The sequence below is a fragment of the Apiospora marii genome (genome assembly GCF_038362585.1).
Source record: "Apiospora marii strain CBS 49790 chromosome Unknown utg000011l_segment0_segment0, whole genome shotgun sequence".
NCBI lineage: Eukaryota > Fungi > Ascomycota > Sordariomycetes > Amphisphaeriales > Apiosporaceae > Apiospora > Apiospora marii.
The window spans coordinates 4,284,420-4,309,940 of NW_027117382.1; the positions used below are offsets into that span (position 1 = coordinate 4,284,420).

At 53.1% G+C, this 25,521-nt stretch overlaps 8 protein-coding genes across 8 annotated transcripts; 6 read left to right on the forward strand and 2 right to left on the reverse strand.

Moving 5' to 3' along the window:
• Positions 1-378: 378 nt before the first annotated feature.
• Positions 379-2,193, forward strand: PG985_014506 (hexose carrier protein; the record flags this gene model as incomplete). Its single annotated transcript, XM_066834272.1, has 5 exons — positions 379-480; positions 582-958; positions 1,006-1,797; positions 1,862-1,961; positions 2,023-2,193. The coding sequence occupies 5 exons, from the start codon at positions 379-381 to the stop codon at positions 2,191-2,193; spliced, it is 1,542 nt and encodes a 513-aa protein (XP_066679012.1).
• Positions 2,194-2,588: 395 nt separating this feature from the next.
• Positions 2,589-3,529, reverse strand: PG985_014507 (uncharacterized protein; the record flags this gene model as incomplete). The annotated part of the gene is made up of 2 exons (XM_066834273.1): positions 2,589-2,809; positions 2,884-3,529. 2 exons carry the CDS (start codon positions 3,527-3,529, stop codon positions 2,589-2,591), a joined length of 867 nt encoding a protein of 288 aa, XP_066679013.1.
• A 1,918-nt stretch (positions 3,530-5,447) lies between these two features.
• PG985_014508 (uncharacterized protein) lies at positions 5,448-6,673 on the forward strand (the record flags this gene model as incomplete). The annotated part of the gene is made up of 3 exons (XM_066834274.1): positions 5,448-5,494; positions 5,558-5,834; positions 6,239-6,673. The coding sequence occupies 3 exons, from the start codon at positions 5,448-5,450 to the stop codon at positions 6,671-6,673; spliced, it is 759 nt and encodes a 252-aa protein (XP_066679014.1).
• A 301-nt stretch (positions 6,674-6,974) lies between these two features.
• Positions 6,975-8,876, reverse strand: PG985_014509 (uncharacterized protein; the record flags this gene model as incomplete). Its single annotated transcript, XM_066834275.1, has 3 exons — positions 6,975-8,203; positions 8,285-8,536; positions 8,594-8,876. The coding sequence occupies 3 exons, from the start codon at positions 8,874-8,876 to the stop codon at positions 6,975-6,977; spliced, it is 1,764 nt and encodes a 587-aa protein (XP_066679015.1).
• A 2,980-nt stretch (positions 8,877-11,856) lies between these two features.
• PG985_014510 (uncharacterized protein) lies at positions 11,857-12,858 on the forward strand (the record flags this gene model as incomplete). The annotated part of the gene is made up of 2 exons (XM_066834276.1): positions 11,857-12,662; positions 12,753-12,858. 2 exons carry the CDS (start codon positions 11,857-11,859, stop codon positions 12,856-12,858), a joined length of 912 nt encoding a protein of 303 aa, XP_066679016.1.
• A 1,703-nt stretch (positions 12,859-14,561) lies between these two features.
• PG985_014511 (carbon-nitrogen hydrolase) lies at positions 14,562-17,791 on the forward strand (the record flags this gene model as incomplete). The annotated part of the gene is made up of 5 exons (XM_066834277.1): positions 14,562-14,697; positions 14,882-15,208; positions 15,265-15,277; positions 15,328-17,174; positions 17,232-17,791. The coding sequence occupies 5 exons, from the start codon at positions 14,562-14,564 to the stop codon at positions 17,789-17,791; spliced, it is 2,883 nt and encodes a 960-aa protein (XP_066679017.1).
• A 1,959-nt stretch (positions 17,792-19,750) lies between these two features.
• PG985_014512 (uncharacterized protein) lies at positions 19,751-21,411 on the forward strand (the record flags this gene model as incomplete). Its single annotated transcript, XM_066834278.1, has 4 exons — positions 19,751-20,018; positions 20,088-20,169; positions 20,220-20,374; positions 20,438-21,411. 4 exons carry the CDS (start codon positions 19,751-19,753, stop codon positions 21,409-21,411), a joined length of 1,479 nt encoding a protein of 492 aa, XP_066679018.1.
• Positions 21,412-22,207: 796 nt separating this feature from the next.
• PG985_014513 (uncharacterized protein) lies at positions 22,208-24,118 on the forward strand (the record flags this gene model as incomplete). The annotated part of the gene is made up of 7 exons (XM_066834279.1): positions 22,208-22,325; positions 22,388-22,460; positions 22,549-22,732; positions 22,842-22,954; positions 23,025-23,091; positions 23,146-23,497; positions 23,559-24,118. The coding sequence occupies 7 exons, from the start codon at positions 22,208-22,210 to the stop codon at positions 24,116-24,118; spliced, it is 1,467 nt and encodes a 488-aa protein (XP_066679019.1).
• Positions 24,119-25,521: the final 1,403 nt, after the last annotated feature.

The following is a 25,521-nucleotide window of genomic DNA, read 5'->3' on the forward strand; positions in this document are numbered from 1 at the left end:
CAAAAATAACCCGCTCCAGCATTCAATGAGGGGAAATGGATCACCTCTCCATCAACAATCCGGGGATAAGGACTGGTTGACCGCATGCCATTGTAGCATCAGAAATATGTCATTGGCTTATGTACATGTATTGATCGAAAGAACCAGACCGTATTTGCGTCTTTCTTGCGTGTTTCATTGCCCAAGATGGCGGAAAGCCGAAACACTTATCGGCGGCATGCATTGCTGGCAGGCAGGTGATCCAACTTCCGACGGAGAATACCCGTCATCCGTCATCAACAATCACCGTCTCTTAACAAACATCCTTACTACCTATGTAACCTAAGGTTCCTTTAAACTCAGGTCTTGCGCTTGTAACCATTTGTTGATCAGAAGACGATGAGACGAACGCCGACGGGAACATGGCTGCCCGCCTATGTTCCTCAGTCAACGACCAACCTCTCGGCATTGCTGTTGTTTTGCTCCATGGTGAACTCGGCGGTGAGCCACTACCCTACGTACCGCATTTCCTATCTTCTGCTCGCTTCCTCGAGTCACAGCCTGGCTAACCAGTAACCTGTCAATATTTCGTTCGGAAACAGACCTCTGGGTATGATGGATCTATGTTGAACGGCCTCAACATCCTGCCCTCGTACACGGACTTCTTCAAGCTCACTCCGGCAACTACCGGGCTCAGCACTGCTTCGTATTTTATCGGCAGCATCTTGGGACCCTTCTTCGCGGGCATCACTGCTGACAGGTTGGGCCGTCGCCCAGCCATCTTCTGGGGCACCGTTATTACGATAGTTGGCGTCGTCCTGCAGACCGCGGCCCAAAACATCGCCATGTTCGTCGTGGCGCGCGTGGTCCTCGGATTCGGTTCTCAAATTTCGGGGGTCGCCGCCGGTGTCTACCTGTCCGAGACTTTCCCGAGCCGGTGGAGAGCCTGGGGCGTTGGCCTGCTTAACAACTTCTACTAGTAAGTGCGCAAGTACCGTTGAGAGAATATCTGCTAATGCATGTCAGCATCGGTGCCCTTATCGCCGCTGGTATCACGTTAGGGACGGGAGAGTGGCAATCAACATGGGCATGGAGAGCACCGTCGCTCTTCCAAGGGATCTTCAGTCTCTTCTGCATCTTTATACTACCTTTCGTTCCCGAGTCACCACGTTGGTTAGTCCACCGCGGACTCTACGAAGAAGCGCGTACCGTCGTCGCCCAGACCAACACCAATGGCAACCTCACCAACCCTGTCGCCATCGCCGTGTACAAGGAGATCCTGGATACCATCGAGTTCGAGAAGAAGGAAGGACGGAGCATGAGCCCGCTGGAAATCGTCCGGACTCCCGCGGCGCGGAAACGCGTGCTCATCGGCATGTCGGCCGGGCCGTTTTCTTGCATCGCGGGCAACATCATCGCGTCGTACTATCTGGGCGCCGAGCTGGAAACAGCGGGCGTGACCGACACGCGAGACCAACTGAAAGCAAACGTCGTCCTCAATGTCTGGTGCCTTATCTGCGCGCTGACGGGCACGCACCTCGCCGCGAACTGGGGACGGAAACCGACGGCTATGCTTTCGCAGGGCCTGCTAATCGTCTGCTTGTTCATCATTGGGGGCCTTTCGAAAATGTACGCGGACAATCCGGAGGGGGCATCCCAGGGCCTTATCTACGGCGACGTCGCTGTTATGTTCCTCTTCCAGGGGTTCTACTCCCTCGCCTGGACGCCGCTGCTTTTCCTGTACCCTCCTGAGGTGATGAACTACTCGGTTCGTGCCAACGGGCTGGCGTTCTCGGCTTTTGGTCTCAGTGCCCTCGCGTATGTCGCTTGGCTTCCCGCTCGCTTTTGGAAAGTCCTATGAGAGCTAACGTATACTACCCAGATTGTTGCTGGTCTTCGTTATGCCTATTGGCATTGCCAACATCGGCTGGAGAATGTACATGGTCAATGGGTCGTGGGACATCATCGTGCTAATCCTCATCGTATGTTACTGCCTGTTTTCTCTTTTGGGGGTAATCTACACGGATTGCTAACGATATACAGGCCGTCTTCTGGGTCGAGACGAAAGGGAAGACTCTAGAGGAGATCGACGCCATCTTCGAAGGCCACAAGCATTCTTCAGTTCCTGATGTGGAGCTGGTTAGGAAAGGGGTGGCGACAGTGGATGTTAACCTGGTTGAGGGGCCGATGCGTACCGAGAAGCGAATACCTTGACGTTGAAGAACCGATACTTGAATTATACTAACATCGATTCGGGAATTGCTCTAGGAAGTATTAGACTATCGCATCTTTATACCCTAAAGGCATTATCATGAACCATCCTTAAGCAAATCCAAGCACTAGCTATTGTGGAACAACATTCCATTTGTAACATCCCAGAGTCCCTACTTTGTTTCTCTATTTTGATAGCCAATAAGGGTAAACATGCATGTGGTCCACAGCATACTTGACATCACACGGGGCATCAAGCCACAGAGTCCGTCGCCGCAAGATCAGATCCAGCATTGACGTTATGCCACATGAACGATGCTCGATACACCAAGTGTTCGCTTAGTAGACAGGCGTGAGTACTTGGTAGCCAGGCATATGTTTAGATATGGGGATTTGACTTACTCGAAGACACTCAGGACACCGGTATCCTGGTAGTCATCGTAGCCCCAACCGAACGACCACTGGCTGTTGCGGCATCCCTTGTGGGAGAAGCTCCACTTCTCGGCCAGAACCTCGGGGGGTGAATCCAAGACCGCCCAGCAGCTGACGTTGGTTCCCGTCGGGCCTTGGATGCTGAACTTGATGTCGACTTTGTTGGCATCGAGATCGTTCTGGGTGACTGTGGGTTCGTGTAAGTAGGTAGAGTGATCTGCCAGCAGCAGCATAGCTAAGCCCTTCGAAAAGAGCACTTACCTCGTGTGCCTGAGAGGAACTTCCATACGTGGCTGTCCCGGCGGCTGAGGAGGCTACCCCCACGGTTGAGGTCAGGAAGGTGTCCGGTGTCGCTGTTGTTGCCGAACACGCCAATGGGGTAGGCGGGCGAGACCTTCGGGGGGCCGGACAGGAACTCCCAGGGGTCGAAGCCGAAGAAAGCCCATTTGTCCTCCGGTGAGTTCGTAAAGCACAGGACGACGGAGCTGGTGTTCGTGAAGCCGCCGTTCACGGTGTAGCTGCGGTTGCTGCTGCCGCCGCCGCAGGTCTTGTCCTGGAAAGGGGTGCGGCTGGCCGGGAGAGCAGGAGCAGCAGCAGAGTTGGGACCGCCGGCGGCGTCGACGAGGAACTCGCAGTGGGTGGAGATTTGCTGGTTCATCGGCTGGTCGGTGAGATTCTCGAAGATGTCGAAGCTGTACATGCACTGGGCTGGGTTACAGGCGATGCGGTGGTCGTTGATGGTCCACTTGTCGACGCCCTGCATCGAGGGGGGTGGACCGGCTTCCCCCGCGGGGACTGGAGGCGAGCTGGCGATTGTGCCACTTGTTGTGCCGCTTGGAGTGGCCGAGATACCGCAGGTGTACCTGGCGGACAGAAGAAGGGAGCAGAGGAGCAGAAGCAGATGCATGATGGTTGAAGTGGGCTGAGGTATGTCTGATAGGGGGTCTGTCTGAAAGGGCTGGGCGATGATGATGGTGTGATGCGCCAGAAGTCCCTTTGATGGGCTCTGGGTCGGGGTATTTATATCGAGTCCTGGGCATGGCGTCGCTAAGGAAGCCTAAGACGACATTACATCATGCTCCGTGTTCCGTCGTCGGCTCGTTTTTGACTGCCAGTATCCGAGGATATAGCAAACCATGACTGCCATTAACAAACGAGTACGGAATAGATCCGAGCTGGATATGGCCATTCATGCATCTCGCCGATTTAACCAAGTCGGCCTCGGCAGTTCCCACGTTGTTGATGAAGATACTCTCGTCAGGGAACATATTTATACACGCGATAGAGTCGAGTGTCGTTGAATTTGAGCTGGCGCCCCGTTATATCTGGTGTTCTAGCCTCCACGTGGTTCCCCTGACGAACGTGCGATCCTTCCTCCCTTAGTGCTTTAATGCTTCCACTAGTATGGTCGGATATGTGATATACAGTACAGAGAGTTCCATGTTGAAGATTTGTCGAGGTCAACCTTGTACGTCTACATGGATGCCACTCGAGTTGCGCAGACTCCCGAAAGAAGGCGAAGACTGGCACGCTTCCACACTGCATGTCAAAATTGCAGGCCACTGTCACTCTCGCGTACAACATGCCGAGCGAGTGGTGGTACCCGCACGTGGAACTCGGCCTATTCATTGCTTCTCTGGCATGATACATGTAGCCATTGTGACATTATCAGATGTAAACCTGGACATGGTATTGGATGGTGTCAGGCGAGATTTACGTGACCGCTACACCAAGTGGGTGACGATGGCGACAGCTCCTGTAGTGACAATCATACAAACCGAGACTCAATCGCTACATATCCGTATCAAAACAATAACTTTCTATACCATGTTTCCAGACACGATCATTGTGATAGTTGGGTCAGCCAATGATCCAACGTGGCAATATAGAGAACACAAAACGAAGGCTTGTCGGAGTAAGCAATACTGGATGATTTCTAGACTGATGGACAGAAACATTGATTGATGTCAATGGTTTCACGGTGACGTGTTGTCGAAAGTATACAATATTAGGTAACTGGCAAACATGATCAATCCCGAGCCGATGCCATTGCGCTTCCATGTTAAACGGGCAGGAGCCGACCTCGAGAAAGTCGTTGAAAAAGCAAGCATGGAAGGCGTGTTAGTCAACGCAACAATAGCATGTGAGCTTTCGGCAACTGCAATGTACATGCATCTTGTCGCATCTCTTGTCACAACGCGAACCAAGCATGCTGGTAATTGAGTCCACTGCTACCTTAGACCTGGATTCGCCTGGCATGAATCAGATATCGTCCACCATTCAATCAATACCTTCATGACCTCCGGGGCTATCTCCTGTTATCGAGAGCAGTTGGCAGCAGCCACACACAGGGAGCTGTGGTGGGGTTGGGGGTTAGATCCCTAGCTCTAATCTGTGGCTAAAGCTCTTATCGGCCCCCACCAAGCTAGCTGATGGCTTCTGCGAAGTTCCCATAAAGGCCACGTAGAAAAAAATCGTTCGGTTAAGCTGCTGATTTTCCTTCTCCAACCTCCAATTCAAGCAGGTGAGAACTGGACACAGGACACCATGCACACAAAGGCGCTGCTGCCTTGTCTGGTGCCACTGTCACTCCCGCCCTGAAAGGCATAGTCCTGACTGTTACGCCTCTATTTATTTAGAAGCAAACTTCCTCCCCCATCATCCTCAACAACATCCAATCGCGTTCATTGTGACATCTGAACCTTGGGCACCTGTTGGTTAGAGAAGCTGCGCATCGTCAAGCTGCCAGTGACTGTCTACTCGACCTTCTCTTCATTACTTCCCTCTTGTACCTTGCATAACAGTATCGACCATTCAGCGTCAAGATGCCTGGCATTGCCGACGCCTACTGGGCCACGCCGCCCATCGCCAGGTAAGCCAATCCACACTTCCAACACGACACTGCAACATCATGTGCTAACCCGATCTTCTTCAGGACGGTCGCTACTGCTGTATTCGTGGCATCCGTGGGAGTGTATACGCACATGATCTCGAGCGATCCTTTTTGGTTCCAATGGAAGCATCTCTGGGCGTTCCCCCCAGGCATCCACCGCCTCGTAACGAGTTTCCTCATCACCGGTCCCGACATGAACGTCCTCTTTGACACGTACTTTGTCTATACATACCTTGCCCAACTTGAGAAGACCAATTTCAAGTTCACGAGGAAAGAGGATCTCATTTGGTACCTGATGTTTGTCGGAGCCATCACCATCGTAGGTTCAACCATGTCTCCTGCATTGTGCACCCGTGACTACCATGTTCTTCCCTTCCCACTTCAACACCCGTGTATCACTACACACCTCATAATCTGCCCGGATAGTGGAAATTTCTCTACAGCTATCGCGGTTCCTGGAATTGAGGAAGATTACCCCTGCACTTCGGCTGGTCCGTCATTCGCAAAACACAATTAGGGCCAGTTCGCGGTGTGGGCATGGTGGGATTGCTTTAATGGATGACCCGGGTGAAGCCTTTTGGCGATTTCGCTCGGGTGGTTTTACGGCGCCCTACATACTTTCACACATAATGCTTTTCCGCATACGTTTCCAACCCCGTGCCAATCGTACCATGATCGAATTGCTTCACCGCCTTTGAACTTCGTGACTGACTTGCGCACTAGACCCTGAATCAGATCTTCACTGGTGCTGGCGGCTACCTCCAAGCCCTTCTGATTGGCATGTGCTATACAGCCTCTCAGGATCAGCGTGGCCAGAATGCGCATTTCTATGTCATCACTATTCCAGCTCAGCTGATGCCATGGTGCCTGCTGCTCGTACAACTCTTGTTCCCCGGAGGCTGGTATAGGGTCAAGATCGGCCTGACTGGTCTTGTCGCTGCACACATGCATGACTTCCTTACCCGATTGTACCCTGAGTTTGGCAATGGGCCTAACCTGATCCCTACGCCGTGGTTCATCTCATGGATCATGGAGACACCTCGTGTCAATAAGACAGTCTATGGCTCCGCGACCGTGCCTCCAAGAGGAGAATCACCTCGCAGTGGCCCACTGCCAGATTCGTGGAGATCTGCTGGACCTGGGCGACGTCTCGGTTAGTCATAGGCAACATCATAGTTACTAGCAATCAATGTTAAGCCTTACGGCCACGTTTTCAAGATATTAAGTTTTCTGTATTTGAAGTAATCTCGTGACAAACTATTTCTCCTATAATAGCGATTTCAAGGAACCCAACTCCAATCCAATGAAGAACCATTGCCTTCATTCGGCCATTTGATAGCGTTGCCAGAAACGCCATTTACAGCCCTGGGTATTTTGTAATAAAAGCAAACCGAACCAATGTTTAAACACTACTATCATCACAACATGTATTCATACGTTATGTTATACTCTGGTTCTTTCAGCCGTATAAAGTACTTTTCCCTGTGTGTATCTGAACCTCGTCATAGTGGAACTGTCTTCGCCCGTCCAGTACAACAGTTTGATGGACTGGTGCCGGATCAATCAAAGGTGCCTCTGATCGCGTGTCGGGGCTCGGTGTCCTCCGCGCCGCGCCCAGCTCGGGAAACCGGCGACTGTCGTCCCGTACAATCGGGCGCGAGATGTTATTATCCCCTTCGTCGTCGTTGGGCCCGATGATGGGCGTCGCCTCCTGGATATTGATCTTGGGCGGTGCGTACTTCTTAGGCACGCGTATCCGCGGGACCGATGGGAGGATCAGAGAGGGTACTTTGGGTTTCGACGGCGGCGGCGGTGGAAGCGGGGGAGGTGGTGAGCGCATTGCTTTGAGGGGCGTATTAGAGGTAGATATGGAGAGTGAGGAAGGCGGCCCCTTTCGAGAGTGCTGTTGCTTTTGGGGCGCTGCGTCAGCAGACGGGCCGCGCGAATGCCTTTGACTTGTGGATGGAGGCGGTCCACCTGGCGGTGGCGGCGGAATTTTAATGGTAGCCGAATCTTCGGCAGCGGCTAGATAGGCTTGTAAGGCGTAAGAATCAGGCTTGTTGGACTTGGCGGCAGTCGGCTGAGGCACTTGCACCTGCGTGAGGTGTGGTGGCTGCGGCGAGGAGCCGCGCCCCGGGGATCGGGTCATGGCGCGCGGGAGATAGGCCGGGTGCGTGGGCAGCGCCCCCTGGGGACCCGACCGGGGCTTGTTCGGGTCGAAGCTGTAGTTGTGGTGCCGCATCTGCATCTCCTCCTCGATCTTGTCGTAGTAGTCGGCGTTGGAGCCGTAGGCCTGCTGCGCGCGCAGCTCGTAGTCGCTGAAGGAGGAGGCGTTCCGCTTGTGCTCCGCGACGGCGTTGAAGCCGCCGTACATGGGCGGCGAGATGGACGCGGCGCCGCCGCGCGGGTCGTACTCGGACCGCACGTTGTCGAAGCTGTACATCTTCTTCTGCTTCTGGTGGTACACGATGAAGAGCGCGGCGCCCCCGAGGAAGAGCAGAGCGGCGCCCACCGCGATGCCTACGATGGCGCCCGTCGTCATGGGCGAGGTGTCTTCCTCGCTCGTGTCCTCCTCGGCCGGCGGGTCGGTGATGTCAAGCGGTTCGGTGCTGAAGAGCGAGCCGCTGAGGCCGAGGAGGTGGCCCGGTTTGGGCTTTTGCTTACACCCAGCTTCCAGGGCGATCAAGACTGTTCATCGTTTCTCGTTAGCCTAGTGTACGTGTAGGAGGAGATAGGCATGGATGAAATGCCATGGTAGCTTCTACCTACAGTTTGATGTGTAGACCTGGTTCGTGGTGGACTGCAGACATTGCACGCACGAACCCAGGCTCTGGCTCAGGAACTTGCCCCCATCGGCCGAACAGTAGTCGTACTGAGCGCCGTTGACCGCATCCAAGTTTCCAGAGGTCAGGGACTTCTGTAGCGGAGCACAGGCATAGTTGATATCGCATGGCGAGCTGATGTTCCTCGTCGTTCCAGGGAAGGAATACATGCAGACATCGACGGCATATCGTATGTTGTCTGAAATATGCAAGTTAGTCTTGTTCGTTCCGTACTCGAGTATATCCATCAACCTACACAGGAACCAGCTGATATCGTTCTCGCCACCACCCACATCCTTGCTATCTCGTAAACAATCGACACAGTTCTTGAACTTGAGCCCCTTGGCGCTACTCGAGTACTCGTCGTCGAAGCAGGAGATATCTGTGTAGTTCGTGTTCGATGCCTTGGGGTCCAAAGGGTTCCCTTCTGGTTGATCCAAGCACAGAGCAGCACATGTCGAGTTCGGAGACACCTGGAGAGCCAGCGAGGCGGTAGAGAGGCTCAGGAGGCCGACCAAAAAGCCGAAGCGGGATAACATCTTCGTATAAATCCGAGGCACCGGAGAGGAGAACGGAGGTAGGCGGAGGAGGAAGGGAGGAGATGAGGAGTATAAGTGGTGGTATTCTAGAACTGTATACACCTCAACATGGTATGGCAGATCCACGATGACGATCCTTGAAGATATCTCCTGTACAACAACAACGATACTCCGTTAGAGGAATTATAGCCTCAAGGTGTAATCAAGAGGATAATTATCCCACCATGATGACGGATGTAAGAGAGATATATGTCTACCTACTTACGGTACCCCATAGATTCGTCAAAAGCCAAGACCAGCCAAGCGGCTCAACACCCACCTTGTCAGTGTGTGGTGCAGCCCGCTATCCCCGAAATATTTTGGCTCTGAGCTATTCCCAGCGCACCAGAGATCGGTCGGGGGTGTGGGTGTCCTGCTTCTCAGAATAGGCACGGATAACTGTGGCCCAAATTGAACGCCTAGGCCTTGACCAATCGCGAAGGGGGAAGACCACATTCTGGACGCGGTGTAATCGCCAATTTTTGCATGGGGGCCTGGGAAGGGTTTCCTACGCTAGACCGTGTATGACCTGAACTGACAAGGAACGTACATACGCAAGACTCGAGGCTGGCCAATGGCACGCCGCCATGCCGACAGAAAGACACGCGCATGGGCAAATCCCTCCCTTGGCGGCTTAGGCGGGACGTGAGTGGCCGAGGGCGCGAAAGTGGGCAGAAACAAACGATGGAGGATCTGACCAACGAGAGCGAACATTGGCTGCGCTAGAATGCGAAGAACGACCGACCCACGCGCTGACAGCAGCCACGAGCCCTCGCAACCGCCGGCCAGATATGCGGCCACCTCCCGGACCAGCTGGCACCCAAGGCGTCTTCCAAGGCATCCTACCGCGAGACGGAGAGCTGAACAAACGGACAAGGGAGCACAGGCAAACAGGCAAGAAGAAACGAAATGCGGACCATCTGGGGTTCTGTATATCAATTTGCCCACTCAAAGCCACTCAACGGCGGCCGGAAGATCTTTGGCCATGCCAATGATGTTCTGCCGAGCTGGGCAGCGGGGTTGGATCTGGCTGCTTCCTGGAATGGATATCTTATCGTACCCATGACCAACACCATCGGGGCATCCATCCACTTGCGAAGACACTGCAACCCCGAACTTCTTCAATGGCACGATCGTGACCATTCTTGTGGGTTTTGATTATGCAATCGATCAATTAATTAAGCCGCCTGTCAGCCGATGGAACAGAGAGAAAAACATGCAGCTAGTTCGTTTGTGTGTGTCTGTGGACGCGACCAGGCCGGCCGAAGGAAGAACCACATTCCTTTCCCTGCCGGCACTGAACCAGAAAGTCGAACGATTTACGCGCGCCTCTCCCCTCTTTACCGCGCTGGCGGCAATGCATATTAATAGTTGTGTGATTGTGACGGTGGCTGCATTGGCGTCGTGGGCTAATGCAGGCGGGAAGCAAATTCCGGATGCAACTCAGAACGGAAATTTTGCCCACGATGGACCTCGGGGTGCTAATTAGGGAAACAACATGACTAACCGTGGTAAATTTTGAGGGATAAAGGTGCATGGTGGCAAGATTAGGTTTGGGGATCTTATTACCATGAATGCTTAAGATAGATGCTGATGATGGAAAAATAGAAGCAGTGTTGGACGTTGGTTGTTGACGAGCAAAGATAAAATGGTCATGATTGCCCGTTGATCTCTTCTATTTGGGTTCTCTGGTTGTCATTTTTCACCGACATCTTTCCTCGAAATAAGCTGAGCTCCCTCTCAGCAAACATCCGTTTTTGTCTGGGACAAGTCCACGACCATATTCTTATCAACATATCTTACTTACACCTTCACCCAAGATCGTGTTGGTAGTCTCACTAAGAGCAAGTCAACCACGATGACACCGCCCAATACTCTGGTCCTGAGTTGACACTTGGCTAAAAGACGGTCTGTTGGTACGACGGGCCCCAGTGCTGACAGGTGACTGAATCGTTGAAGGACTAGTCTGGTCAGTCAGCTCTGTCACCCCTTGACTCCTTGTTCTCATGTTCCATGCTCGCAAATGTCAGTCATCAATCATGTCGTGTCGTCTGTCAATGTCGCGTTGTGACAGGATGTTTGCTCAGCTCTGAGTTTGCCTCTACTTTCTTTTTGGGATGAACGGATAGCTCGCGTCTCACGTTAAGTCAGGATCTGTGCGACCAGCAACTTACCTCCCTTTGGGCTATCTGTCACAACCCATCGAATACCCAACTCACAGGGGCGCTGTTCGGTTGGTGGTGTTTGTCGTCGCGTAAGATTCGCGGGGAAGTGCATTATCGGCCGAGAATGTCTGGGTACTGTGTTCAGCATTGCCGTCGGTATATGCTCTGTTCCACTCCGGAATGAAACATGTGCTGCTAATTGGAGACAGGTCGGTATCTGCGTAGAATGGTTAATCAAGGACTCCCCTGATGGCCTAAAAGACATGTACAAACGCCCTTGATGTTCCTCAAGTATCACAAGTCAAAAGCAAGCGGACCAGGTATCTCAGATTGCCGTCATAGGCTCGATTACATCACAGGGCTCTCAGATCCAAGTTACTGCTCAATGCCGTGTCACTGATAGAGCATTGGATATGCCGGGATCTGTGTGTTTCCGATATAGATCTGTCCTCCCGTAGTTCCAAAGGGATTTGTTGTGATGCGCACGTTTGTTGCCCCTTGAACCGTCCTGCTGGTTATGACTGCGTTTGCGGTTATACACATGTGAGTCCATGAGAGTCTCGGCATCTAGTACGAAGAGTTAGCCTCTAGATGTGCTGGTTTCAACTAAAGTGCCATGCTTGAAGTCTGTCGGATGTAGCGTGTTGCTTGTGAATAATGATATATATAAAAGGTTGATGGGAAACACTATCAAACCTCAAAGTCGGTCAACCATTCAATCAAGCAATATCAGTAGATCGTATAACACTCCCTGTTCTTGATTATCAAACTTCAACATGCGCTTCTTTCCGTTCGTGATCACTTCGCTTCTTGCATTCGCTCATTCAGCCTGGGCTGATGACCAGCCTCCTGTCGGCACCTGGACGCTCTCCAACGTCCGCCGGTCGCGCAGTCCCGACAACACGACCTGCAACTGGAGCTTTGCGCTCGAGGCGTCCGAGATCAAGGGCGCGCGGCCCCCGGCGCAGTGCAAGTTCGAGGTCCGGGGCACCAAGGAGCTCGGCTGCGACAAGCATGACCTAGGCAACGTGCCCTGCACCGACGGCGTCTCGCACTACTCCATCGGCGGCGGCTGGAGCAACCAGGGCTTCGTCGTCATCAGCATCGTCAACCCCGACGAGAACGCCCAGGCGTACTTTGGCTACTCGGGCGAGGCGCTCAACAGCAACAACGGCTCGGGCCCGCTTCCGTCTCAGGACAAGGAGGCCTATCGCATCGCGAGCCGTGTGCTTCGCCGTGCTGGTGTTGAGAAGAGCAGCAGAGGCGTTGAGGATGCGGCCGTTTGGACGATCTCGAGTCTGATCAGGGGTAAGCTGTGGCAAATCTATCCACACTCGCTTGAACATGTGATGGTGCTGATCAGCTGTGAAGTCGTCAACCAAGAGGCTCAGTGGATCAATCTGGCCTTCACCATTGAGGATGACAAGCAGAATAAGGTACCCTGCAATCTTCACATCGAAGGTCCTGTGAATACGAACCTGTCGACCTGGTCTTGGTATGATCAAACATGCACAGGATCAGAATGGAGCGTCTCCATGGGCTATGTGAACGAAACCGATTCAGGCATCATGACTTTAGTCTCGTAAGTATGGACCTCTCTTGCAATTGCCCATTGAGCGCAGTATTGTACTTGTCTTCCATAAGAAATGCACGACTAATTCATGCAACCAAGCCCGGCACGCACCCGAGAAGCATTTTTCGGCTTCCCCAAAATCAACGCCGCCCAAGGCCCGATGTCTGCCGGCCCTGAACCTGCGTCCAACTGTAACTGCGCTTGAACCAAAGTCGCACAAGGAGGGGGTGCGACGATACCAGCCACCCGGGCGGAACCCGCTGCATCGAAACAGGGGTATGGTCGGAATGTTTACTATGCAGACCTGCAAATCTGGGTCACAAGACAACTAGGTAGACTGAAGACTGGCCTTAGAATCAATGAAGTACTATCCACCGCCTTTCTAGACATATCAACTCAGCGTTTGTGCGGTTGGCGTTTGGCACTGTGACAGAGCCCCTGGCGTCAGACTGCATACCAAGTACATGTGGCTGCTGTAGTACAAGGGAAAGATTTGCAGTATGAAAACACCACAGAGCGATAAGATCCAGTGAAATCAAAGCGCGAAGTGCGATCAGCATATTTCCAATGGCTGGATGGGTTAGATGCTTAGGAGGTGACTATATATCATGAGCTAAGCTTCATCGTATGGACTCCTGGATTTCTTGGTCCGGGGACAATGGTAGCATTGAAGCGGCAGTGATCTCTTCTTGCGCCAGGGAGGCAGGCGATGCCACGCTGCGCAGCTGGAGCGTGGGCGCTTTTCCTTGCATGTTGGACCAGGGAACCCCCAAGGCGCAATCGTCAGCGCCTAGGGGCAGATTGCCAAATGCTCGGAGCCAATGGTGTTCAATGTCTGTTGGTTCCAACTTGGGTCACGCTGGCTGGCACTTAAGCGAGAGTAGATGCAGCCTTGCTACATACACGTACTTGTCTTTTTCTCCAGTGTCTACGCCTCGGGCCGGTCAATGGGCGGGGTCATCTCTCCCTATCCACCTCTACCTAGGTAGTGGAGGAGACGAGGATTATAGATTCCTTAACAAGTAATGCTGTTAGCAGATGGTGGCTAGGTAGGCCGCTTCAACATGACGTTGGCCTTCGCTGGACGCTGCTACATATCTCAACCAACTGCCGGAAATAATCGTGTGAAACATGCCAAGTTGGCACCGCGGCGAGTAATCAGGCTGGGCAATGTGTGCGCTTGAGGGTGTAGGGACAGACGGTGAGGGCCACGAGCAAGTATGCATAGCTGATCAGTCGTATGAGACCGGCAGCCTCTGGTCTCCACCTTCGGTTCTCGGGCAAACATCTGGCACGGACTCGCATGGATGGATAGAGTAGAATGTGGGCAAGAGGATTGAATTGCGGAGTTGAACTTCAACGCTTCCAGGGTCCCTGCTAAACTGGGAGGGCCGGGGGAGTGACCTGATTGATCCATTGCGAGGAACCCCTGCAAGCGGTCGGCGGTTAATGTCGAAGTGCAGTTGGTCGTCCTCACGTCAACCAATCAGTATACTTCATGCCCAATCACGGCGTGCCGACATCAAATTCCCAGCAGGACGGCTACGCTCCATAACTAGGAGCTGGCTGGGCAAATCCTACCAGGCCTTTATTTAGCAGGAGAGACAGTTCTGATGTGCTGTCTAAGGCCGTCGTTTTAGCCCACCCTGCCACGGTTAGTCGGACGGGGGCATCAGTCCCACAAGTCTCTAAACCTTTTGACCCTCCCCCTCCATCTTTTATTAGTCTCCCTTCTAAACCGAAAGTCTTCGTCATTCTCTCTGCATGCCGACTTGGTCAGCTTCGTGGTTTCTTTTTGAACCAGTTCGATTCTTGCGCTTGCTTGGGGCTCCCCTACATTTTGAGAAATTCGGTGCACAATAGTTGTTATTGAGGACCGCGGAGCCCCTCCGGAGAGGCAGCGCGAAAATGCGAATAGCCTGTCTTCAGTTCGCCCCGCAAGTCGGCGACATCGACAACAACCTCAATCGCGCCGATGCTGTCTTGAGCAAAGCGAACCCTGAAGACCTTGATCTTTTGGTTCTTCCCGAGCTGGCCTTTACGGGTATGTCGATTTTCGCATTTCTACGAGAAATGTCAACACCGCTTGGTTTTGTTTGCGTTTGGTAGTTGGCATTGGGCAATCACTATCCGGCTACCATCAGTTACACGAAACTAGCACAACGTTACGGGAATCTTTTCGCAAAGGAAATAGGTTCAAGCAGAAACTAATCATGCCTAAAATGCAGGATACAATTTCAAATCACTACAGTCTATCTCGCCGTTCCTTGAACCCTCGGGATCAGGGATCAGCTCGCTATGGGCGCGCACAACTGCTCTCAAGTACAACTGCGTCGTCGGAGTAGGCTACCCGGAAAAGGTGGATGTCGCTTCGCGATGGCCTACATCGCCCGAGTATTACAACTCTCTTATCGTGGTTAACGGTGAAGGTGAAACGATAGCCAACTATCGCAAAAGTCACCTGTATTATACCGACGAGACATGGGCCTTGGAAGGCACAGAAGGCTTCTTCACCGACCACATTCCTGGCCTTGGGAATTGCTCAATGGGCATTTGTAAGTATTAAAACCCCTATTATTAGACAGCACTCGTTACTGACTCTCGTCTATAGGCATGGATTTGAAGTTAGTCGCACATAGAGCCCCCCTATTGATCGCTCGCTAACAGAAGGCAGTCCCTACAAGTTCGAAGCACCATGGCATGCATTCGAATTTGCGTTCCATGTGCTCGATACAGAGTCGAATGTAGTGATTGTCAGCATGGCATGGAACACTAGAGAAGATGCTCGTCATTTCAGTCGCATGCCGAAGGAACCTGACATGGAGACCTTGACATACTGGGTTACCCGATTGGAGCCTCTCATCCGCACGGAAAATGACGAGGAAATCGTCATTGTATTCTGCAACAGAACAGGCATTGAGGACGACGCTGTTTATGCCGGAACCAGTGCTGTTATCGGAATCAAAGACGGCGAGGTCAATGTGTACGGCATCCTGGGTCGTGGTGAAAAGGAGTTACTTGTCATCGACACAGACAACGCCCCTTACGCCAAGCTCATATACCGGCCCGAAGGGGACTCAGCCGCATCGTCTCAACTCGGCGACAAGTCCGATGCGACGAAGCCTCCGCCTCCAGCTCCTGCACCTGCGGAGGAGAAACCGAGCTCGCCGAAGCCACCTCCGTCGAACTCTAGTCCACCCGAGGTAGCAAAGAATCGAGCTGTAGAAAGTTCCGATTCACGCGCGCCCCCTACGCCAATAAACACGTCGGGCGGTACTCAACCATCAACTCGGAAGAGTCGGCCAACATCGCCAAAGATCCAGATTCCATACTCCCCCAGTTTGGCCGAGGTTGCCGCAAAGCTTCAGCAAGACGCTGCAAATGGAGTGACAGACGTGAGCCCTGGTGTCCCTACGCCCACCGGTCCAAGTCCCACACCACTATCTGTTCGTCCTCGATTCGGAGAACCCGAACCTCCCGTCACGGCTGTCAAGAAAACTCAGTCACGTGCCGCCCATGTTGACACACCCCATCCAAATGCGAAGCCCACCGGCGATGCGCGCATATTTGGTGGACACGTACTTATCAGTCATGAGCTCTTCACGCCGACGACGCCTTTTGAGGAACAGACACCTGCTTCGCCCAGGTATTTCTGGTTGCCAGATGAGCATATGCTTAAATCACCCTTGGGTAGGAGGGATTGGACGCCAGCCCTTTCTGAGTCACCGACGTATAACTTCAGGACACCCTTGGCTAGCCAGTATCGCAATAGCAACTATACTATTGCAGGGCAGCCAGCGGTCCCTAAGGAAATCAGAAAAGGCAACTCAAGCACGCCCAACCCAAAGCCTCAGGATTCGGTACAAAACGGCTCCGATTCACAGCAAGCAGGTGGGTCTTCTTCTGATGAGAACCAGCCAGCTCGACCGGCATCTCCAAAGTCGAGAAACGCCAGTAGAACTGGACGTGGGGAGCGATCCGACTCTTCACTCTCTCAGCGCCCAGACGTTAACGCCTTGAGTCAACGATTGGAGTCGATGTCGTTTCGCGCTGGCTCAGCTGCTGCTGAGCGTACAAACAACTCTAGTGGCGACGATAGTCAGCCAGAGAGGCCTTCATCGCCCAAGTCGCGTAATGCCAGCCGATCTCGCCCACTCCTCACGGCAGAAGATCTGATAGCCGAGACTAGACAAGGAAACTTGTCAAGAAATTCTATCACTCTTGGGGCCAACCAAAATGTGCCCATGAGCATGTTCAATACCACGGGCGGTGATTCACCTCGCCCTGGCTCTCGGGCTGGCCATCATGGTCGAAGCAATTCCATCACTGATAGACCTGGTTCCCGCAATGGTGATGTCTGGAATCGGGTAACCCAGTCTTCTCGTGCTGACCGCCCACCATCAAGATCTATGTACAGATCCCAGGCACCAAACATTCCAGAGGCGATGAGTGAGGGTGCCCCATCCCGAACAACAAGTCGTGGGCGGCAGCCAGATGTCGTCGAAGGGCCAATGATCGATGGTAAGAGAGTGGTGCCACCGAATAGGTCTCAATCCCGTCGTGGAATGAATCGTCCAGATGGGTCTATGCCGCGCGGCCGCCCGCGTGAACAACGGTCCATGTCCAACCATGGCGTCCATGAACCTTTCGAAACAGAGATAACTAGAGTGTCTCCGGATTGTCCCGTTCATGGCGCACATAATCATGACGCGTCGCCCCCGCAGCCAACGCCGCAAGATATCGTCGAGACTGAAATCGTACGCACATCGCCAAGCTGTCCCGTTCATGGACACCATAGACAGGCTTCAGCCTCTAGGCAGTCTGGTACGGTTGGTGGTACTAAGACACCGCCTCAAGCCCAGCCATCGCCAAAGCATGATGTTGAGACTCCAGTGCGATCACAGGCGGCTATCCCACCCCTGCGCGGGTCATCGATCAAGTCAATCGTATCACCCAAGGACTCGCCAGCTACGCCACCTTTCGAGCCACGAACACCAAAGGCCATGGTTCTCCTTCCCGGCGACGACGACATGATACCACAAACAGCGCTGACCGCACCGGACACCAATTCCTTGAAATACAGCATCAAGGAACAGTTAACAGAGGAGGTTTTGAGGCCAAGGAGTGCCGTTTGGTAGTTGTAAGATACCATGCTAATGAATATCACTGTTTCATTGAATAGGGGAGAGGTAAGCGTGGCGTTACGGAAATTGGGTCATCACACATATATACCTATATATATCTCAGCGAGCATAGCACAGCATATGTCATGATGGACGGATGGGAAATGTTCCACTGGATCTTGAGATATTTGGCCGCGTAACGGAGATCCGGGAGGCAACATACTTTGCCATACGTTATTTACTAGGTGTCTATTCATTTTTGGGTTACGTTCATTCTTTTCTTCATGCTGTACGACCACTCCCGTCCTGGGAACACTACTTGAATGCCTTAAAACTATCCCTGGAATTTTCCTCGTGACTTGATTATGTGAAAATTGAATGGGCTAATACCACCTCGGTTCTTCACTGAAGTTCTTTTGGCCGTGGGAGTGGTGGCATCTTGAACAGCCGCATAAGTCAAAGACACTCTACATGTGGTGTACTAGTCTACTCGAAAAAATGCGGCTGCAAGGTACGAGGAAGCAGGGCTGTAGTGGACCACGATGGTATATTACGATCCGAGAGCCTCTGGGGCCACGCAGACCGGGCCGCCGCCGGGAAGCGGAGGAGTTTGAATCAAAGGGCGTCATTGCTTGTAGCTTACAGCAGCCTTATAGTGACGTGCTGGGGATCCATTTTGGCGCCGCTATTCCTGGTGGGCCCGGCCAGCGGGTAATAGGCAGGATCAGTTCCGAGACTGAAATTTCCATATGCGGACGGCTACCTGCACAGTTCGGAAAGCCCAAGGCCAACCAGAGCAACATGGGATGCTGGCCCCCCAATAGCGCACGATAGTCTGTCAAGATGTTGGTTACCTGCCTATTGCGATCAGTGGTACTAGACAGGCGGGTAGCGTTTCGCTCGGCTGATGAGTTTGGAATTGTCGTTCGGTTGCAACGGCGCGTGAAGGACTCTCTAGCAGTACGGACCGGGCCTCAATTGGTGGCCCAGCCCTGCCATGCCAGTTGCCAGTTGTGCAGCTGTCGGGCAAACTCGAACTCTTATGGTACCAGTAATGGTACCATTCAGGGTGTCATTTGCTTGATGACTGCACCCTTTCGTACGATCTTCACTGCTGTTGGTTCGAAAGCAGCAAAAATCAGCCCTTTTCTTATGTGAGGTGAATGGCTTTAGCTGTCGCATCCATGTTTTTTACCCCAGCCACTAATGCACGGTCAGATTGCGCTGCCCTCCAATCAGAGCCTCAAGTCCGCTGCCACAAAAGTCGTTTTCCGGCCATTTTCTGCTGGTGATGTGAAATAGAACAGGGGGTGCTGCGTCTGATGGAGCCCGAGTTAATACCTACTGCACCTGTCAGTGGTCAGTTTGTACCCCCTTCGGAGCATGGCCTGGGGGCCGCCTTGCAGCAATCACCAACCAGCGGCTGTCCATGACCGCCAGGGAGAAGTCGGTTGGGGGCCGGCTCAGAGAAGCAAAGTGGAAGTGCGACAGATGATCCTTTCACACCGTGAGCGCAAATGGGTTTTGCTGGCCAATCCGACCGAGATCTTTGGCCATCACCGTATCCCCTCCCACGGTGTGTAGGGGCGAAATTTCCAGGAACCGACCCCAATCACACACAGCCTTTTCGTTCATCGCAGCATGCATATCACCGTCGTGGCGGCGCCTCCATTGTCATGGACCCGAATCTAGAATCCCTTGTATCCTCATTCCATTTTCAGTGATATATCTCTCCACGTTTCTCCAACCCGGGGAGAGACGAACAAATCTAGAGGCTGCCACTTTGTATGATTTCTTTTCTTCGTTTCACGGCCCGTGGTAGATGTCCGGCTCTGCTGTAACACCACTGCAAAGATTCGCATCCGGTCGCATCTCGAGGCCCCGCATAGCCACAGCACTCTTGCTGACCCGGTCGAACTTGCCCACTTCGAGTTGAGGCTCTCCATATACGTACGCCCGGAAACCAAAGCGAAAATGCGGTTGCCATTCCAGACCATCCTGATCGGTGTCCTACTGACCCACACCGGAGCGTTGCGTGTTGCGCCGGGGTCACAATGCGGTGTCCAGTGCGGGAACGTGCTCGACTCGACCTCCAAGGACGACATTGTGTGCAAGGAAGCCGACTACAAGGCCGTCTCTGCAGGTCAAGTCTTCCAGAAATGCATCAATTGCGAATCTACCAGCGACTATGTTTCCAAAAGTTCTTCGGGACTGCAGCAAACGGACTTGGGGTCTATGCTTTGTATGTTCAACCCAGCAGTACAATATTCGAGGAATACTATGTCCGAACAAGGCTGACCCTCTGCCGAAGATAACATCCGATATGCAATGGCTTACTGCCTCTACGGCGATCTTGGAAACGACGACATAGGCAGCAACCCGTGCCTCACTAGGTAAGAGATAACTTGGCCAAATAGCATTGCATTCAGCTTACACTCTATAGTACTGCCTGCGACCCTTTCAAACAAGCAATAGAGATCGACCAACTCTCTACAAATGCTTCTACGTTCAGTTATTGTTCTCTATGGGATTTCGAGCATTCGGAGAAGTGCTCGGAGTGTCTGCTTCGTTTGCCTGATGGACACATTCAAAACAACTGTATGTCAAAGGTTACCCTTGATACAGCTAGTCTAGGCTGAACCATGCTAACTTCAACAAAAGTTCTGCAAGTCCTCGAGGGTGCTTGCAAGATATCCCCCAGGCCTGGCCAAACAATTGGTATCGATGGTGATATCTTCTCGGTGGACAAACCCGTGAACGTCTCAACTCCAACGCCGACCGCGGACATCAAGTCACATGGCCCTGCGGGACCGCTCAGCCTGGGTGCCATCGTCGGCGTCGTCATTGGTGGCGTAATCGCTGTTCTTGCGTTTATGGGCTGCTGCGTCGTGTGGAACGGGAAGCGCCGGAGGAAGGCGTTCCTGCGCAAGCGTATGGAGCTGCAGAAGACCTGGCCCAGCCCGGCCCCAGGGAGCGAGATGTTCCAGACCCCCGTCAGCCAGCATCAGCCGCTGCGGAATTGGGGCGACACTCCTGTTAGTCAGCGGCCCCTGCGCGGCTGGGACGAGTCTCCCATTAGCGCCGCGACGGAGCACACATACCCCGGCCGGTACTTCTCGCCCTACGGCTCGCAGTTTACCAGCCCTGTCAGCGCGGCCGACAGACCGGGCCCGACGTCGGGCTGGCCGGTGGAAAAGACGGCGCAGAATATAGGGGTCGCCATCAGTCCTGACTCGGAGCACGGCCATAACACCTTCTGGGGCGACAAGAAGGGGAAGGATAGGGAGCAGCAGCATCATTACCATCATGGGCATGAGCATGAAGATGCGTACGAACTGCAGGAGGGCATCGGTAGTGCTGGTGGTTACACCCATCAACAACCGCAACAGCAACAGCAACAGCAACAGCAACAGCAACAGCAACAGCAACAGCAACAGCAACAGCAACAGCAACAGCAACAGCAACAGCAACAGCAACAGCAACAGCAACAGCAACAGCAACAGCAACAGCAACAGCAACAGCAACAGCAACAGCAACAGCAACAGCAACAGCAACAGCAACAGCAACAGCAATACCACCAGAATACTGCACCGGTCTTGGAACATCCAGGCTATGGCAGACGTGGCCGCGAATGAGCGTGTACACAAGTGGGAGCCATTATGAGCAAGGAATCTTGAGAGACCAGGCTTGGGATTTGAATATAAAGCGATATGAATTTTGAGAGATACCAGTATGGAGTTCAGGAGCGTTTTGTTGTGGGTATATTGTTTGGAAAGGATTCGAGGTTGGTTACACGTATTGGAACTATTATGATGGCGGACCCAAAAAGGATGCCAGGACTTGACAGTCGCCAAACAAGGAAGGCCTATATACTTCCCCAAACACATGTAGATTCAGATGCGGAAATTATTCTCCTCATGCAATAACACCTGATTAGGTATGTTTTGGACTATGAGTATCGTATCACATAACGCCAGTGCGGTCGAGGCAGATTTCTTCTAAAGTGCACGTTAACAATGGGTTAACAACTCGGACGGACTTGACTGGGAATCCACCAGGATAGTCTCATGTCAGATAGTCTCATCAATTGATGCTCTGAAGCGGCGCCTAGACAGCAGTTATTTTGCAGGCTAAAACTGATAAGAGATAATAGCTTATCGTGCGTTATCACACCGCGAAGTGAGGCGCGAGCTTGGTTAGTCGCATGACGCTAAACCACGAAGAGACTGTTTTCGTGGCTGGCCGCTGGACTTTCTGCCCCACATCAGGAAAAATATCTGGAACTTTTTTTTCGAGAGCTACAGGTCCGAGTCCATTCGAAGTGCAGAACAAAAAGTTCGCAACAGGGCCAAGTATCCGTACAACAACATCGCCTTACTGTCGCCCGCATATCTTATTTTCCCGTTCAGTAGATTTAGCGGCCGACATATCATGGCTGACAACGCCCTCGTGCCCGCGAGCAAGGAGACCTTCGTCATCAAGCCCCAGGCTGATGCACCGGCTGTTGACTGGTCTCAGGTCCCTCTCCTGCTCAAGAACTATGACAAGCGTACGCGAACACCATACACCCAATCGCGACGAATGACACGATAGCTGACCTTATAACCGCAGTTCTCGTCAGGACCGGCCACTTCACGCCCATCCCCAATGGCTGCTCGCCCTTGAACCGTGACCTGAAGTCCTAGTAAGAAGCCACCACCCAAGTCGAGCATGCGAACGCGCAATGTCCGAAGCGATCTAGGCCGAACTGCCTGCTGATATGTGTCTGACAGTGTGTCTTCCGGTGTCATCAACCTCGACAAGCCCTCGAACCCCTCGTCCCACGAAGTCGTCGCCTGGGTCAAGCGAATTCTGCGCGTCGAGAAGACCGGTCACAGTGGTACTCTGGATCCCAAGGTTACTGGTTGCTTGATTGTCGCAATTGACCGCGCCACCCGTCTTGTCAAGAGTCAACAGGTACGCCGCCCATTTCTGAGAACTGCTGGAGCGAGGTCTGGAGCAAGGACTGCTCGAGCAGTAGCTCATCGTACGATGTGTGGAAGAAGGCTTGCTAACCCCCGAATAGAGCGCTGGTAAGGAATATGTTGCCGTGTGCCGCCTGCACGGCTCTCTTCCCGGAGGCGAGCAGCAGTTTGCTCGTGCTCTCGAGACCCTCACTGGTTCTCTTTTCCAGCGACCGTAAGCAAATCCTCACTCAATGGCATGTTCAACAAAGTATGCAAAATATGTGCTGACCCAATTGCTTTAGCCCCCTGATTTCTGCCGTCAAGCGTGTTCTCCGAATCCGAACCGTCTACGAGTCCAAGCTCATCGAGGTATGTGCATTTCGCTGCCTGGGTAGTACCATTCTGAACTAACATGTTGTGAAGTTTGACAATGACCGCCACCTTGCCGTGTTCTGGGTGTCCTGCGAGGCCGGAACCTACATCCGAACCCTTTGCGTCCATCTCGGTCTCCTTCTCGGAGTCGGTGGACACATGCAGGAGCTCCGTCGTGTGCGCTCCGGTGCCATGTCTGAGGCGGATGACTTGGTCACCCTGCACGATGTCTTGGATGCCCAGTGGATGAGGGATAACCAGAGTGACGAGAAGTACCTCCGTCACATCATCAAGCCGTTGGAGACATTGTTGGTTGGCTACAAGAGGATTGTGGTCAAGGATTCGACAGTCAACGCTATCTGCTACGGTGCCAAGCTCATGTTGCCTGGTCTCCTCCGTTATGGTAAGCAAGACGCCCCTAACTTTAGAACCTTAGCCCTGACCATATACTAATTCGCTTCCAGAGGCTGGCATTGATGTCCATGACGAGGTTGTTCTGATCACAACCAAGGGTGAGGCCATCGCCCTCGCCATTGCTCAGATGTCCACTGTGGAGATGTCTACATGCGACCACGGTGTTGTCGCAAAGGTCAAGCGCTGCATCATGGAGCGTGACCTGTACCCGCGACGATGGGGACTTGGCCCCCAGGCTACCGAGAAGAAGAAGCTCAAGGCCTCTGGCAAGCTTGACAAGTACGGTCGCCCCAACGAGTCCACCCCCGCCGCCTGGAAGTCTGGCTACAAGGACTTCCACGCCCCTGCCGAGGATGCTGCCGCACCGGCTACCGCTGCCGATGTTGCCATGTCCGAGGCTCCCGCTCCTGCCACTCCCGCCCCCGCGGCGGCCGAGACCCCCAAACCCAAGTCCGCCGAGAAGGAGGACAAGAAGCGCAAGAAGCACGACGGCGAGACAGCCGACGAGAAGGCCGAGCGCAAGCGATTAAAGGCCGAGAAGAAGGCCGCCAAGAAGGCGAAACGCGCTTCCAAGGGAGGAAAGGACAGTGACGATGACGAGTCCGACTGAGTTATCTGTTAGATACCATCTTGTGGAACATGACCACCGAAACAACTAGTAACGCGTTACACCGCCCGCCCTCGTTTGAGGACATCCGAACCTGGTTGAGCAATCGTCAGCAGCGCACGAGTGACAAACCGTTGGGCTGTCTCAACCCAGGTTAAGGATAAGGGGTTGAAGTGGGTGCTGACAGGTGTTTATGACGTGTGGTTATTCCTGGGCGAAGTCGAGTGTCGACGGTGCCCAGTATGTAGGCACATGGGCGTTCTCTGCAGAATTGTATAGTGCTTGAGGATTTACGGAAAAGGCGTTTCGGCTTGCTTCATACATAGTCATTTCATCCTTTGCTTTTTGGAGGCTTCAGAGTTGCTTGAATTCGGACCAATAGGTACCTAGTCGCTGCATTGATTGACATCATTCTGGATCTGGTCTGATCTTTAGAGTTCGCGGGACCTTGCATGCTCAAACTCGAGCTGAGTTCGTGAACTGCGGCGCCATGGTGATCACCCGCTCAAAAATCGATAGCAGCACACAGCTATGTACATGCAGATGTCGTCTCAACTTGCATACACAGCGATGTCGTCTTTCTTGGCAGCTTTGAATAATTACATATGTTGCGCAGCTGTTGGTTGCGAACTGTGACGGGCATCGTCTTCTGCATCAAACTAGGTTAATTACATGGTGCTGCGTGCATAGGCATGTGTATTTACATTTGCGATTCCAATTATCGCATCTAGTAACACTCGAAAAAAAAAATCCGACTGGGCAAGTGTTTCCATTACCTATCCATGTTTTGATAGGGGCTGGTTGTAACCGCAGATGTGCCATCCCTGGATAGATGACAGGGACCTCGGGACTTTTGTGCTCTGCCTAGCAGACGAAGCATGATGATGCGCGGAGTGGAACGCGACGATCTAAAAGCCAAGCCACCCGATAATGTTAGAGATTCAATTGCATGGAGCACGGCACCCTCGGCGCCTGTGCGGGCATTGTAGCAGGACCCTGAATCTCCACGCGGCGCACCCACAGGCCGGTTTGCGATCCTGCTCACAAGGCCTGGCCGGCAGATGGCAGTCGGCCAGGCTGCAGGCTCCCCGCTGCCCGCCTTCCCCGTCCTAACCGAGTCAACCACCAAGTCCCTGCCATCCAGCACTTGTCAGTCTGACCTGGAAATTCGCGCATCTTGAGAAGCCGATCTTGAAACGGTGCCTCTTCATCGTCACCACCGAAGCCGTCGAGCTAGCTATGATGGAGAATGGCAAATATTGATTTGCAGCTGACGACGTTCACGACGTCAGAATCAGCTAGTTTCCCCTTTTCTGAAAACAGATTTGGTCATCTGAACATCGTCTGGTCTGATGGGAACGTTGGTTGGCATTTCACCGGACTCTCCAAGCGTGCCAACTAGGTGG